At 47.3% G+C, this 13,037-nt stretch overlaps 2 protein-coding genes across 2 annotated transcripts; one reads left to right on the plus strand and one right to left on the minus strand.

Annotated features, from left to right (window-relative positions):
* The first annotated feature begins 3,339 nt into the window (after positions 1–3,339).
* On the plus strand, positions 3,340–4,276 carry TMEM205 (transmembrane protein 205). The gene is made up of 3 exons (XM_010171627.2): positions 3,340–3,481; positions 3,571–3,734; positions 3,977–4,276. The coding sequence occupies exons 1-3, from the start codon at positions 3,340–3,342 to the stop codon at positions 4,274–4,276; spliced, it is 606 nt and encodes a 201-aa protein (XP_010169929.2).
* Positions 4,277–4,981: 705 nt separating this feature from the next.
* On the minus strand, positions 4,982–13,019 carry TTC4 (tetratricopeptide repeat domain 4; the record flags this gene model as incomplete). The annotated part of the gene is made up of 8 exons (XM_010171628.1): positions 4,982–5,492; positions 6,501–6,583; positions 7,663–7,744; positions 8,938–9,152; positions 10,066–10,152; positions 10,452–10,576; positions 11,406–11,483; positions 12,854–13,019. Coding segments are annotated over 8 exons (936 nt in total), but the record flags the coding sequence as incomplete, so codon positions are not given.
* Positions 13,020–13,037: the final 18 nt, after the last annotated feature.

A 13,037-nucleotide genomic window follows, 5' to 3' on the forward strand; every position in this document is an offset into this window, starting at 1 on the left:
TACTGAATCCAAAACACAGCGCTGTTCTAGCCTCCAAGAAGAAAATCAGTCCTGTCCCATCCAAAACCAGGACAGCTCTGGGTGAGTGCCTGCTCCGGGGGTTTGCTGGGCAGCTGCCCAGCCGGTGAGTGTGGGGTGGGGGTCCCACACCCACAGCACACCCCAGGCAGGTGCCACTTCACCTGGTGAGAAGTGGGGAGGTCACTTGCCCCAAGAGCTGCTGCCCCTTGTCCCTGTCCATTGGGTGCACCAACACTTTGAGCTGCAAACCCCAAACTGCCTCAGGGGCACTGAAAAAGTTTAAAAGTCTGAGCAAGGCCACCAAGGCCACAGAGAGGGGTTGCAGGCAGGTGCTGAATCCCAGAGCCTCACAGCTTCATTGCCATCCCTAATTGCCCTGAGCACTAATGAGCTGAGTGCCTCAGGGGGTGTTTGCCCCCCAGCTGCTGTTTCACAGATGTCGGCAGCAGCAGAGGATGGGGTTGGGACCATTGCAAAGACCTTGCTGCCAACCTGCTTCTCCCTGAGGTGCTGTGAAATGCAGCATGGGTGACAGTGGAAGTGCTCCTCATCTGTCACACCCCAGGGGATGGGTGTCTGCCCTCAGACACAGGCAGCCCTGCCTGCCCTCAACTTTTCTAGAAAAGCCCCTGTGTGCTTAACCCCGAGCAAGGGTTTTGCAAAGCTCAACCCTGAGGAAGCGACAGTGATGCTGTGCTCGGGGTCAGATGAGGCTGTGGGGCACCAGCAATGAGCACAGGGCATTTTCCAGGCACTCCCATGTGTTCCCCCACAACCCTTGCAACACCCAGTCCCTAGAAAGGTGCTTTTCCACCCAAATTCCCCACCTGGTTTTCAAGCAGAACGAGCTGCCTGCCCATCTCCCATCCCTGGAGCCACAGACTCCTGATCTCTGATCATAAACATCTCCATGCAAGGCCTGGCACGGTGCTGCCCCAACCTCCCCACCACGAGATAAAGCCATCTCAAGCTGAACACACCACAAAACATTCAATTTTTATCGAGCCCTCTTATCTCCCAAAACTTGGAGCAATTCTGCCTTTTTATCACCAGGATGCGAGCCATCCTTTAAACTGACCATTAGAAACTGCTGCTGCTTGATGAAGTGCAGGGAATGATGTATTTGTCTGAGCATTAAACTTTCCCTGTCCTCCCCTTCTCCTCAGGAATTGTGCTTTTTCCTGCTGTGGGGCCAGGGTCAGCCCTCGCCCCAGCCTGGCTGGGACCCTGGGGGTGAAGAGTGATGGAGTGGGAGCAGTTTGGGGGCATGACAGAGAGCTGCAGCGGGGTGAGGCATCTTGGGGTTTATGTGCATGTGGGGGTTTCACTGGGCTGCAGCCAAACGCAGCCGCTCGCTCACTGCCCCTGCACAGGGATAGGGGACAGAATTGGGGAGCAAGGGTGAGGAGACTCATAGGGTGAGAGAAGAACAGTTTCATAATGGAAATAAAAGAAAACTTAAAATAAGAATGATATTAAAATAAGAATGATAATAATAAGATGAATCAAATACACAAATGAGTGACACCCAGTGCCATTGCTCACCACCCACCGACCAAGCCCGGCCCGATCCCAGATAACGATCCCGAAGGAGCGACAACCCCGAACCGAAACCGCAATCCCGGGAGAGCCAGAGCCCGAGCGAAAGCCAGAGAGAGCAAGAGAGGAAGAGCCCCTCACTGATATACTGGACATGATGGGATACGATCTGGAATATCCCCTTGGCAGAGCCAAATGCCAATTTAGCTCATTAATTGAAATATTCCTCACCCCCTTAGATGTTGCTCTTGTCGACTGACAGAACAAAAAGTCCTTCACTTCCAGCGACAAATGCAAACACTGGTGTGTTCTCAGCGTTTCTCTCATATCAAATCCCAGCTGAAACCAAACCACAGAGCTGTTCTAACTACTAAAAAGAAACCCAGCTCTGTCCCAGCTAAAAACCAGGACAGTGCACCTGGGAGAAAACCTGCAGTCCTGCAGCATCTGCTGGCCTCAGGCATAGCAGTGTGGAGAGCCAGACTGGCTGGCTTGGAGAATCCCTGGAGCCCCCATCTCCAACCACCTCATCCCACAGCCAGCTCCCTGGAGAGGAGGGACCCACTGGTGGGTGCACTGGAGCCTATTGGGAGCAGCTTGCCCTTATCAGCCTTTCCCAGAGCCCCTATTTGTCCCCCCCACCAAATGCACCACTCTAGGGCCAAGGTAGCAATCAAACACTTTTTTTCTTTTCCCCATAAAAAAAAAGAAGAAATCCCTGCAGGGTGTTACCTCCTGCTCTGAACAACCCTCCTGGCTGCAGCTTCTTCGCACAAAAGCACCCAGCTGCCTGGCTGCTCTCGGCTGCTAACTCCTGTGTGGAGGGAAATGATTTGGGAAGGCAGATCTGGGACCCCGGGAGCAGCAGGGCTCGGTGCTGGCTGTCCCCAGCGCCCAGAAATGCCAAGAAGCTTTTGGCAAAGGAAAGATCATGAAGATTTCTGGGGATTTACAGGCCAGCACTCCAGGTGGGATCCGAGCACCTTCTCCAGTACGTGATGCTACCATCACAAGAATGCTTCAAGGAGCCGATTTTATAGATACCTAAATAAATACATCAAATTTGATATATAAAACCACAGCATATACGTATCAGTTTTGCAGGGGGAGTGGGATGTAATTAGATGGCAGCATCTCTCTCAAGGCTATCCCTGCTGTAATTCACACCCCGGGATGGCTGGCCGAGAGGAGGAGGAGGAGGAATAAAGCAGGCGGCAGAATTGATGGGCTGCTCCCATAAGCTTTGTTTTAATTAATTTCCTTGTAGCGGAGCTGGCAGCTCCTTCACAGCCTCCTTCTCCCCGCCACTGCCCGAGCTCTTATGCTTGTGCCAGCGTGGGGTCTGGGGCAGCGGGGTGAGCCTGGAGCCAGCCCTGCTTCTTCAAGCCCCCAGGCTTTTTGGTTTAAGTGTGCAGAAGCTGTTGCTGGTTTTAAACAAGAGGAATTCTCCCTGGCCAAGAGGGCTCTTTGATGGCCACAGCACGGGCAGGTGTATTCATCAGGGTTTTTGCTTTTCCCCTTTTTATTGACTTTCTGCTTGTTCCTGCTGCCAGGGGTCAGCAGGGGCTTTGGCTGGACTTTACCAAAAGTCCACCCAAAACGGCCAGTTACCAGGTGCTGACGCAGTGCCCTGCCCCCAGGATACAAGGGGTCTGAGAACTGGGTTTGCAGCCTGGTCTGGTGTGTGGTGGTGGGGCTGGGAAGGGGCTGTGCCAGCTCCAAAGCTCTTCCTGAATAAGCAGGCAGCTGGGGACTGAATTTTGGGGTGGCTTGGCTGACATGGAGGGACCAGGACAGGACACCATCCCCAGCCAGGACACCATGATGACTGACACAGAGCCCTCCAACACCATCAAACTGCTGCACCTGGTTCTCCTCTCCACCTCCTGGGGAATGCAGATCTGGGTGACCTTCGTGGCTGGTAGGTTGTGGTTTGTGCATGCTGCTGTGGCTCTCAGCCCCAGGGGAGGGGGCTTTGCCCTGGGACCTACCTGTTCTCCCCCCTTACAGGGTTCGTGATGGGCAGCCGCCTCCCTCGCCACACCTACGGCTTCATCCAGCGCGAGCTCTCCCCCTGCTACTTCCACATCGGTTCTGCTTGTGCCTTCCTCAACCTGACTCTCTTTGCCATGTACCACCCCAGTGAGCTGCTCAGCGATGAACAAACGACACAGGTATTCCCTCGCTTTAAAACACGAGCTGGCTGTAGCCCAAACCCCTTCCCCAGCAGGGTTCTGCTCCACTCTGCTCCACTGAGGCTGGTTTGCAAGCGATGACGAGGTTCACACACGGCTCTGGTTAAAGGAAACCATTTAGCATCCAGATTGCAGCCAGCCTTGTGTGTAAGAGGGGCTGGGGGAGAAATTTAACCCACCACGTGTGCAAGGTGTTCACGGCCGGTGTTGCTCCCCTGCAGATCATCGTCTTCTTTGTTTGCGTCGCTGCTTCTGTGCTGAACACGCAGTGGTTCGGGCAGGTCACCTCCGACATCCAGGCAGACATGCACCTTGTGGAGCGCAGCCACGGCCTCGGCCAGGAGGTCGGGCTGTTCACCAGCCAGTCCTGCAAGCAGCTGCGTGCCTCCAACCCCAGCTACAGGCAGCTGTCCCAGCAGCTCACCCTCTACCATGCTCTGTCCTCCCTCTGCAACCTCTGCTGCATCGCCTGCAACAGCTTCAGCTTGTACTATGTGGCTGCCCGAATCTCTGCCCTCTGAGAGCAGGAGGCAGCGAGGCAAGGGCTGGCCGGCCAGAACCAACGCTCTGGGAAAAGGAAGCCAAACTTGCTGGAAAAATAACCCTAAGCTTTGGAGATTAAATTTCTGCATCCTCAGATGGAGATGCTTTTAACTGTATTTGTGCATGGTGCAGAAATTTAGGAATAGTGAAATGGAAATGCTTTCTTCAGAGCTGTCTGAATCCAGCTCTGGAGCGAGAAAAATCCTCCATGATCTAAGCAGAAGTGTTTATGGCTGAACAGCTTTTTAATGCCCCATGTGCTATATGTGTCTAAAACTGCAGTGTATTTCTGCAATCACAGAGATGGCAGAAGAGAGAGAAATGAGAGATTTAGAATTACTTCTAATTAATTGCTGAAAGCTAATACAGAAGTGCAGAAGACCTTGGCTTTACCACTTAGCGCAGTGGATAAGGTTATGTTTAGAATTACTGTTAATCATTCTCTTGTAGTATTTCATAAGGTGAGAAAAATGGTTTCATTTACTAGGCAGAAGTCAGTCTACTTAAAATAGACATGTTTATTTCCAGGTTAGATAGGACAATCAGTAAGGAAGCAAAAGGGTCAGTAAAACACACCGCTCTGAATAAAGAGCTCTGCTTTACCCTGGCCAGCAGCAGAGCCAAGCGGTGGAAAACCAGCAGCTGCTTCACCCCAGGCAGGAATCCGACTGCATCCACCCTGCTGCAACAGGCAGGTATCTCCCCAGCCCACTGCTGTTAAACCCCAGCAACTACAGCCCACCTCCCAGGAAATCAGTCATTTTTCACAGGTAAATAAGTACATTCCCAGCTGCTGTTGCTTCAAAACTGCAGCCAGTGTTTGGCACTGCTTCAGGTTTATTTCAAAACCACATGCAGCCCGTCATGGAGGAGACCTTCTGCAAGCCAGCTGGATTTCTTTTTAAACAAATAATCCCCTCTTGTAAGCCCTTTGTTCTCCTATGCTGCCTTCCTGGAAGTTTCCCTGTGTGCCAGGCTTATTTTTCCCCTGAAGCGTGCAAGGTATTTTTGTTCAAGCAGAAGTTTGCAGCCTGCAGCTGGGATAACAAACAGCAGCTTCTTGAACAGGACTCCTCTTGTTTCACTCTTGCTCATTATAGTCGATGCACCTTCTTGCCAGAGAAGTACTTCTTGGAGAAAGGAGAACCCTTTACAAATGCCAAAACCGTTGGGGTCCCAGACTTTACAAAATACCTGTGAAGATTAAAAGGAGTCCTTTGGCTTCCTTGTCACTGGCCAAGTGTCATGCAAAGTGAGCAACCTCCACCCAGCTCAATGAAGACTGACCTCTCCGAGGCCAACAACAAGCTTTTTCTTTTTTGCCGATTAGCAGAGTCGTAGCCAGGACTACACACATCCAAGGCAGAGTGTTTTATGAATCAATTCTTCTCCCAACAGCTACTTCTAATTAAAACAGCTGTTCTTCTCCCTCTGGAAGGAGGTTTCTTTTACAGCTGCCCTGAAACCTGAGGGCTTATGCATGCTGCTGAGTTTTATGGAGTGACAGTTCAGCCGCAGCCTGCGGCAGCAGACCTGGAGCTCTGCTCCCACCGTGACAGACCAAGCCATAGTGCTGTGCAGCAGGCTTCCTCCAGCCAGCTACAAGATGGTGTAAGTTAATAGCACGGGCTTTACAATAAATTTTTGGCTTCACGAACAGCAAATTCTTCTCTCTAAATAACTGCACAACAGTTTAAAGTCAGTTTCAGAGTGAAACTGTGCTGCATGCTGCGGGGGGGTTGCTCACACAGCATTTATAACAGTGAGAGCATTGTTAACCTTCAACATGCTCTTTATACTCTGCTGCTCTGCTGGTTTTTTTTCCCCCTTTTTTTTTTTTCTTTTTTTTTTAAGCAGTACTGTGTGGATGGGAACTGAAACAGCCCTTTTGTGCTGCTGCTTGTGTGTAGCCCAACTCCCTTTCCTATCTCCATCCAGCCCTGGAAAAAGTTGTTCATTTTTTTTTGGGGGGAGGAAAAACCCAAACCAACAGCAACTCGCTAAAGCCAGGCACAAAATCCATGTGGTGCCACTGCTTCACACCTTCAAGAATTAGGACTATTAAATCAGAGAAGAGTTAGGACTATCTATTAAAATCCAAGAGTTAGGACTATTAAATCAGAAACCAAACTGCACTGCAAGCCCAAAGCTCACACATTTTGCCTCTGTCCTCTCTCTGGACATGAACAGGTAGAGCCTCACCTTTGGTGCTGCAGCACTTGTAGCAACGTGTGTTCTGGGTTCAGCTTGTACATTTCTGCTCTTTCTTCATCTTCAAAATAGAGCTGAAAAAAAAATAATGGGAGGGTTATTAAATACTTAAGATAGGCAAACTACTAAGATGTTGAAAGTCCAGTATCTGTTAGAGATTTATCAGACTTCTGGACCTTGAACCAACTGTGTCAGATGCTAATTTCAGTAACACAGAAAATGTTTTGTGTAAACCCAAAAATCTTCCCTGTATAAACCAGCTTAGCTTCTTAGGGCAGTGGCAGCAGGAAGGCAAAATACACTGGCTGTTCCTGTGCTTTACAGAGAAGCATTCAAAATCTAAGGGCTGCTTTTTAACAGGTGAAAAGCAGCAATGGTGTGAGCTAAACTGAGTAGGTTTAAAGACATTTAAACAAAATAAAGAGTAGATTTAAGAGATTCAAATCCAGTAACTGCACCTTAGCCTGTACATACACATGGAGCTATAATTCAAGTTTTCAATCTGGTAAAGTACAGAGCCACTGTCCTTTTGGACCTGTCTGCTCACTGTTGCCTGTTGCATGTGACACTGAAGTGGCAAATGAAAAATAAACACCTGTATCCTTCTACATACAGTTTCAGACAAGTTCTCCAAACCTGCCGTAGCCACAACCAACTCGCATCCCACATGTGCTAAAGTCTTAACAGACATATATTGTCTTGATGGGATTGAGTGTTTAGGCACCACCAGTTAGATCTGAAAATAACCTTTTTTTAAAAAACAGTATTTTCTCATTCGTATTGAGCAACTTCACAACAATGCAGTTAGAAAAGCAGGCAGCCTACCAGCTTGATGGTCTAAATCTTAATTATCATTACAAAGAGGGGCATCTAAGCAATGCCTTATAATGACTTTCTATCAAATACAATGTAAGTGGAAGACAGAACTTTCATTTTCATTAATGAATTCTGTGTCTGTGTCAGCACACGTGGAAAATGTTTGAGTTTATAAGCGAACATAGCTCTCCAAATCCTTATTTCACATCTGTGCACAGTAAACAGGTAACAATGCCATTGCTTTTGGACACTGAAAGCTGTGTATTCTCTCACTCCAGAAAAAAAACAAACCCACAACACAACAACCCTGATATAGAAGGAAAGTCAAACTTCTCACCTCAAGATTGCTGGGAAGGTATTTTCTTTCTAAATCCCAAGGAGGTAACTCAGCAAACATCACCATTAAATGATCAATAAACCTAAAAGCCAAAATACACTTGGTCAGCTTAGATGAAGTGTTCAGCTTCAGTAATTTGTACAGTCGCATTTGAATGATGGCAAAAGTACATTAGCAAATTAGACAATAGGTCTGAAAGTAAGTTTAGATCACTAATAGTTTCTTCCCTCCAAAGTCACTCCTTTCCCAGTGAGACCAAGACCCTGTTGTAAGTCACGCTATTGGCTTCGAACTTGAGCAGTGCAACAGCAAAGTATTTTTAGCTTTTCACTTTCACAGTGAAAAAGATGTCAAAATAAACACCCTCCATTTCGTCTAGAATTGATTTTCTTTCTAAATGGTCCCACCAGCACCACACTTCATCAGATCAGAGTGCTCAGAACACACTCATGTGTCAGAGGCTTGTTTATTTTGGTCCTTCAGGCTAAATTAGCTGGTGGTGAATTTGTTCTAAGAACCCATTTTCACTTCCTTTGGTCATGAAAAGGTGTAGTGAACACTACTGTGTAAGAACCACAACTTTACTAATCTGCTTGCACTGCAATTTTAAATACTAAACTTATTAGTAGATCTAAGGAATATGTATCTGTCCCCCCAAAAAAGTTGCAAATTCCAAGTTTGTTTAACATTGAAAGATCAGAAACTGAAGTTAACATCAGGGAAAGTGGAATTCCCACCTTGCCAGTCACTTTTTTTATAGTCTCAAAGGTCTGCAGCACTTCAGTCAGCTGTCCTGAGGAAACGATGGGGCTGCTGGTGGTTATGAGAGGTTCCTTTTGGAAGCTTTTTATAATTTTAAAGTTTAATCCTCTCTCTGAGACCCCATATTTGGAGGGCTTCAGAACAGTACCTTAACGAACCTCTAAAATCCAGGCATGCAGATGGGTCACTGGTATTCCTTGTCACTGGTCTAAGTTTGCACTGTCAGCCCCCTTCATTACACTGATTAGATACGATGTGTTTCTTTGTGCTATAAATTTAGGTAATGTTGAGATTTCAGCCCTCAGATTTTAAAGTGATATTCGTAAATCATAGAATTCAGGTTGGAAAGGACCTCAGGAGGTCATCTAGTGCAACCTCCTGCTCAAAAGCAGGGTCAGATATGAGATTAGAAATCTGGAGAGACTTCATTAGCATGGCAATGTTTCACTTGCTGTCTGTTCTCATCCACTCCAACACCTCTGCATGCAAGAATGCTGCTGACAGTGCCTCTACCTGGAGTTCTCGTGAAAAGCTGCAATGAAGTCTGTCTGCTCATGCTCAGGGTACAGAAAGAGGACCGGCCAGTTCAGGTTGCCATCAGCATCTAAGTGCACCTTTGCCCCTGTGGCATTGTCAGAGTGGAATCCATCTAAGGATATCTCAGCTAGGCCATCTGATATTTCCTCTTCTTCATTTGCAGGCTCAAGAACTAGCTTGATATTTCTTTCCTGGAGGGGAGGAAGGAAAAAAACCCAAACAATCAAAAAGCAAACAGGTATGGTGGGGAGAATAGGAGCAAAAAAATTAACAGTCAATAAAAGGACAAACTGTGTCATTCTTATTAATGAAACAGCTCTGAAATATGCCATCAAAAGCCTTCCTACAGTATCAGACTCAGGTGACTGGTCTTCCCAGTAGAATCCAGAACCTCAGCCAGACTCCCAGACTCCTCAAAGAATGGCTGAGCAGAGGTGGGAATCCAGAGGAGCCCACATGCTGGGAGAAGAGCCCGAGGAAACGTGGGGAAAGGGATGCATCTGAAATCCTGTTTTTTGGGATCTAGCAGGCATAATTTCAGGGTGCAACTACATGCACCAGCTCCCAAGAATATCCACTCTTTCAGAAAACTGAAGAAAGCTCAGCTCTTTTCTTTGGAAAGACAACTGCAGAAGAGGGGATCAGATTTTACTTAACAGCCCAAAATATTCTAACATAGTCTGAACATCTGCTGAGGAAGGAGAGGATTCAGGATTGATTCTCTCTCCATCCTACTAGCTGGTCATCTTCTATCCTTCCACTGAAGTAACACCCACAGGCAGCAAAGAAAGCAAGGTTCATTGGGCAGAGTGATGCCACAGCCCAGCAGCCAGAGCGCTCTCTTGGCTGCTTAGTCCATCTCCTAACACTGGGTTTGTATTTTGCTTTAGTTGTTACCTGAAATATGGAAACCTGGGAGCTGGGGCTAGAACCACGCAGATAAGGAGACTCATGGTTTTAACTCCTTTTTTTTGGCTCTAGCCCTCAAAAGCCTGTGTATGCAAACAACCTCTTAGAGACAAACAAGAGAGCTCTTAAAAAAACCACCCCAAAAACCAAAAAACAAATCACACAAAACCAAACCCCCTCACCGCACCGACCCACCTTTATTGCTGCAAGCAGAGTTTCCTTTTCATGCTGTCCTTTCTTCTCCATCACCTTTGCTTTCCTTGCGTCCCGCTCCTCAGCTCGCTACAGGTAAGAAAAGGTTGCACCACGGTCACACACAGCAAGTCAATGCCCATCACTGCCCTACCCTGCCAAGGAGCACAGAAATCACTTCAGATCTCCAGAAGGGTCCCCTCCAGCTCCTTCCCCTACTCATCTCAAGAACACACACTACACGGAACCACCACTCAATTCTGTCTGGGGATCTCAGACTAAACAGAAACTTGTGCAGAGGTAGCACTCTTCAACCAAGGACCCCAAAAAGCTTCTTGACACAAAGCAGGCGACCAGCATTGTAGATGCCAGGCTGCCTTCATATTTACCTTCAATTTGTCAGCTTTAGCTCTCATTTCCACAAGCTTTTTCTCTTTTGAATCTATTCGCAAGCCCTCCTCACACCATGCTATTGCTTCAGAGAAATTCTTTAGCTCCATGTGACAGAGAGCTCCTGGAAGGATTAAGATTTTAAGTTTCTAGTATTGGAAGTCAATATACAACTACTACACAAAGTGGTGGTTATAAAGACAGCATTAGCCCTAGAGCTTTCAAGAGGCACACACAGCAGCACACGCTATTGTCTTGCAGGGTCACGTTCCATCGTAGACCTCCAGTAGGTCAGCTGAGAAAAAAAATGTAAAATATTTCAGCAGTCCTTGTATCATTTGCTCACCTAGTCACAGAAATCAGCAGCAGCACGATGTCAGAAGTGTCTGCTACAAGCAAGAATTTATCATTATCATTAACACAGCAGTATTTGTCTCATAAGGAAAAATAAAGTGTTGATTTCCATGAAGTGAGAAATGCTGAGGAAAAAAAATAAAAACCAAAAATCAAAAAGCAGTATTGTGGAAAACAGTAAAAGTTACGCTGTGCTCTACAGAAACAGGTCCAATGTCTCTCTGAAAGACATAGAAGCTGCAGAGCAAAGAGGAAAAAGGTAGTGTTTTGACTGAAAATCCAACGCAAAATGCAGAGCTCTGCTTCAGGAGAAACAGCAATAACAGAACAAGAGAAGAGATCTGGGGCGGTAACTGCTTTAATTTTCTGAAATGAATGCTGTCCTGAAGCCAATGCACACTCACAATATTTTGCAGTATGAATGCACACTCACAATAATTTAAGTTTTATAAACAGGTATTTAACACACAGAACAGGCAGGGAAACAAAGCAACATCCACCAACAGTCTGATCCAGGGCTTTGACAATAACAATATGATAAGTAAAACCAACACATGCAAAGCTGTACCCCCCGCGGTAACACGTGCCGTAACTCTCACCTCTTATGATTGCTTTGAGATGGGTGGGCTTTAGCTTTTTCGCTTGGATGGCATCGTTGAGAGCAGAACGGTAGTTACCTACAAAGCAAGCAACACCACTCAGAACCTTTCGTTTACATTTAAAATCCAAGCAGATCTCAAGGTGACAAAACAGCTCACGTGGAGACTCTGTAATTCACTGTTTTTATAATCACTGTGAGTGAAGGAAGAAAGAGCAAATGAAGAGCAAGAAGTGAAAGGACAGGAACCCATCAGACAGGGGAGAGGTAAGTAACATGTCTGTGAGCAAACCATCCCCCAACAGCACTAAAAGCCATGAACACCCTCCCTGCTGCATGGATGCTGTTGGTACCACGGGTAGTAGCTCAAGGAGGACATGGCCAGGCAAGTGTGTAGCTTCAACAGATTTTTGAGGACTGGACATCCCCCTGTAGTTCCAATCACCCTGTGAATCTGTTCAGCATCAACAGCCACTGGTTTTGCCCTCTTCCAGAGCCTGGTAATAGTTGCAATGAATTTTTGAGTACAGGACATCCCCTTGTAGTTCCAATCATCCTGCTTTGCCGTCTTCCAGAGCCTGGTAATAGTTGCAATGAACAGAGGACAAACCCTGCACACAGCTGTGCTCTGAAGTGAGCCAGGACCTTAGGGTTCAAGGTGTCTTTTTCTCATAAGCTATTCAGTATGCTGCATCACACAAAAAGTAAAGAAAAAGCATCCTGGTTTTTAGCTGGGACAGAGATGGGTTTCTTTTTAATAGCTAGAACAGTGCTGTGGTTTGGTCTCAGCATGGGATTTGGTATAAGAGAAGTTTTGGTAACATACCAGTGTTTTCACTTTTGTCACTGGAATTGAAGGACTCTGTGTTTTGTTAGTTTCCAAGTACAAGATCTAAGGGGGCGAGGAATATTAAAATTAATAAGCTAAACTGACATTTGGCTCTGCCAAAGGGATATTCCACATCATATCATGTCATGTCTAGCATATTAATGAGGGTCTCTCCCTCTTTGTCTCTCTCTTACTTTTGCTCGGGCTCTGGCTCTCCCGGGATTGCGGTTTCGATTTGGGATTGTCACTCCCCCAGGACTGTTATTTGGGAACAGAGTGGACTTGGTCAGTGGGTAGTGAGCAATTGCACGGTGTATCACTCATTTGCATATTTTACAACTATTATGATAATGATTGTTATTATTTTAAGTTTTATTTTATTTCCATTATTAAATTGTCCTTATCTCACCCTACGAGCCTCCTCACCCTTGCCCCCCAGTTCTCTCCCCTGTCCCCTGGGGGGGTGGAGTGAGAGAACGGCTGTGTTTGGCTGCAGCCCAGCGCTGGCCAAGGGAAACCAACTCAGAAAGAAAATCCAAAATGGGGAGGAAAAGAGGAAAAGCCGCTCCGGAGGGCAGAGCCCCTTCCCGGCCCTGCCCGGGGTGCCCAGGTGCCCTTACCCAGGTGGAACTGTGCGGCCCCTCGGTTGGTGTGCAGCACGGCGCGCAGCTCGGGGTCCCCGCAGCTCCTCCTCAGCCCCTCGCTGTAGGCGATGGCGGCTCTCCGGTAGTCCCGCTCCCTGAAGTACTCGTTCCCTTCGTTCTTGTACATCCCGGCCAGCTCTGCGGGGAAGGGGCGGGCGGA

Source organism: Antrostomus carolinensis, unplaced genomic scaffold, assembly GCF_000700745.2.
Source record: "Antrostomus carolinensis isolate BGI_N321 unplaced genomic scaffold, ASM70074v2 scaffold9477, whole genome shotgun sequence".
Lineage (NCBI taxonomy): Eukaryota > Metazoa > Chordata > Aves > Caprimulgiformes > Caprimulgidae > Antrostomus > Antrostomus carolinensis.

Bases quoted from the DNA above. Each gene is read 5' to 3' on its own strand.
- TMEM205 (XM_010171627.2), top strand. From the start codon at position 3,340: ATGGAGGGACCAGGACAGGACACCATCCCCAGCCAGGACACCATGATG. The intron at 3,482-3,570 runs GTAGGTTGTGGT...CCCCCCTTACAG, and splicing joins CTGGGTGACCTTCGTGGCTG to GGTTCGTGATGGGCAGCCGC. The intron at 3,735-3,976 runs GTATTCCCTCGC...GCTCCCCTGCAG, and splicing joins GCGATGAACAAACGACACAG to ATCATCGTCTTCTTTGTTTG.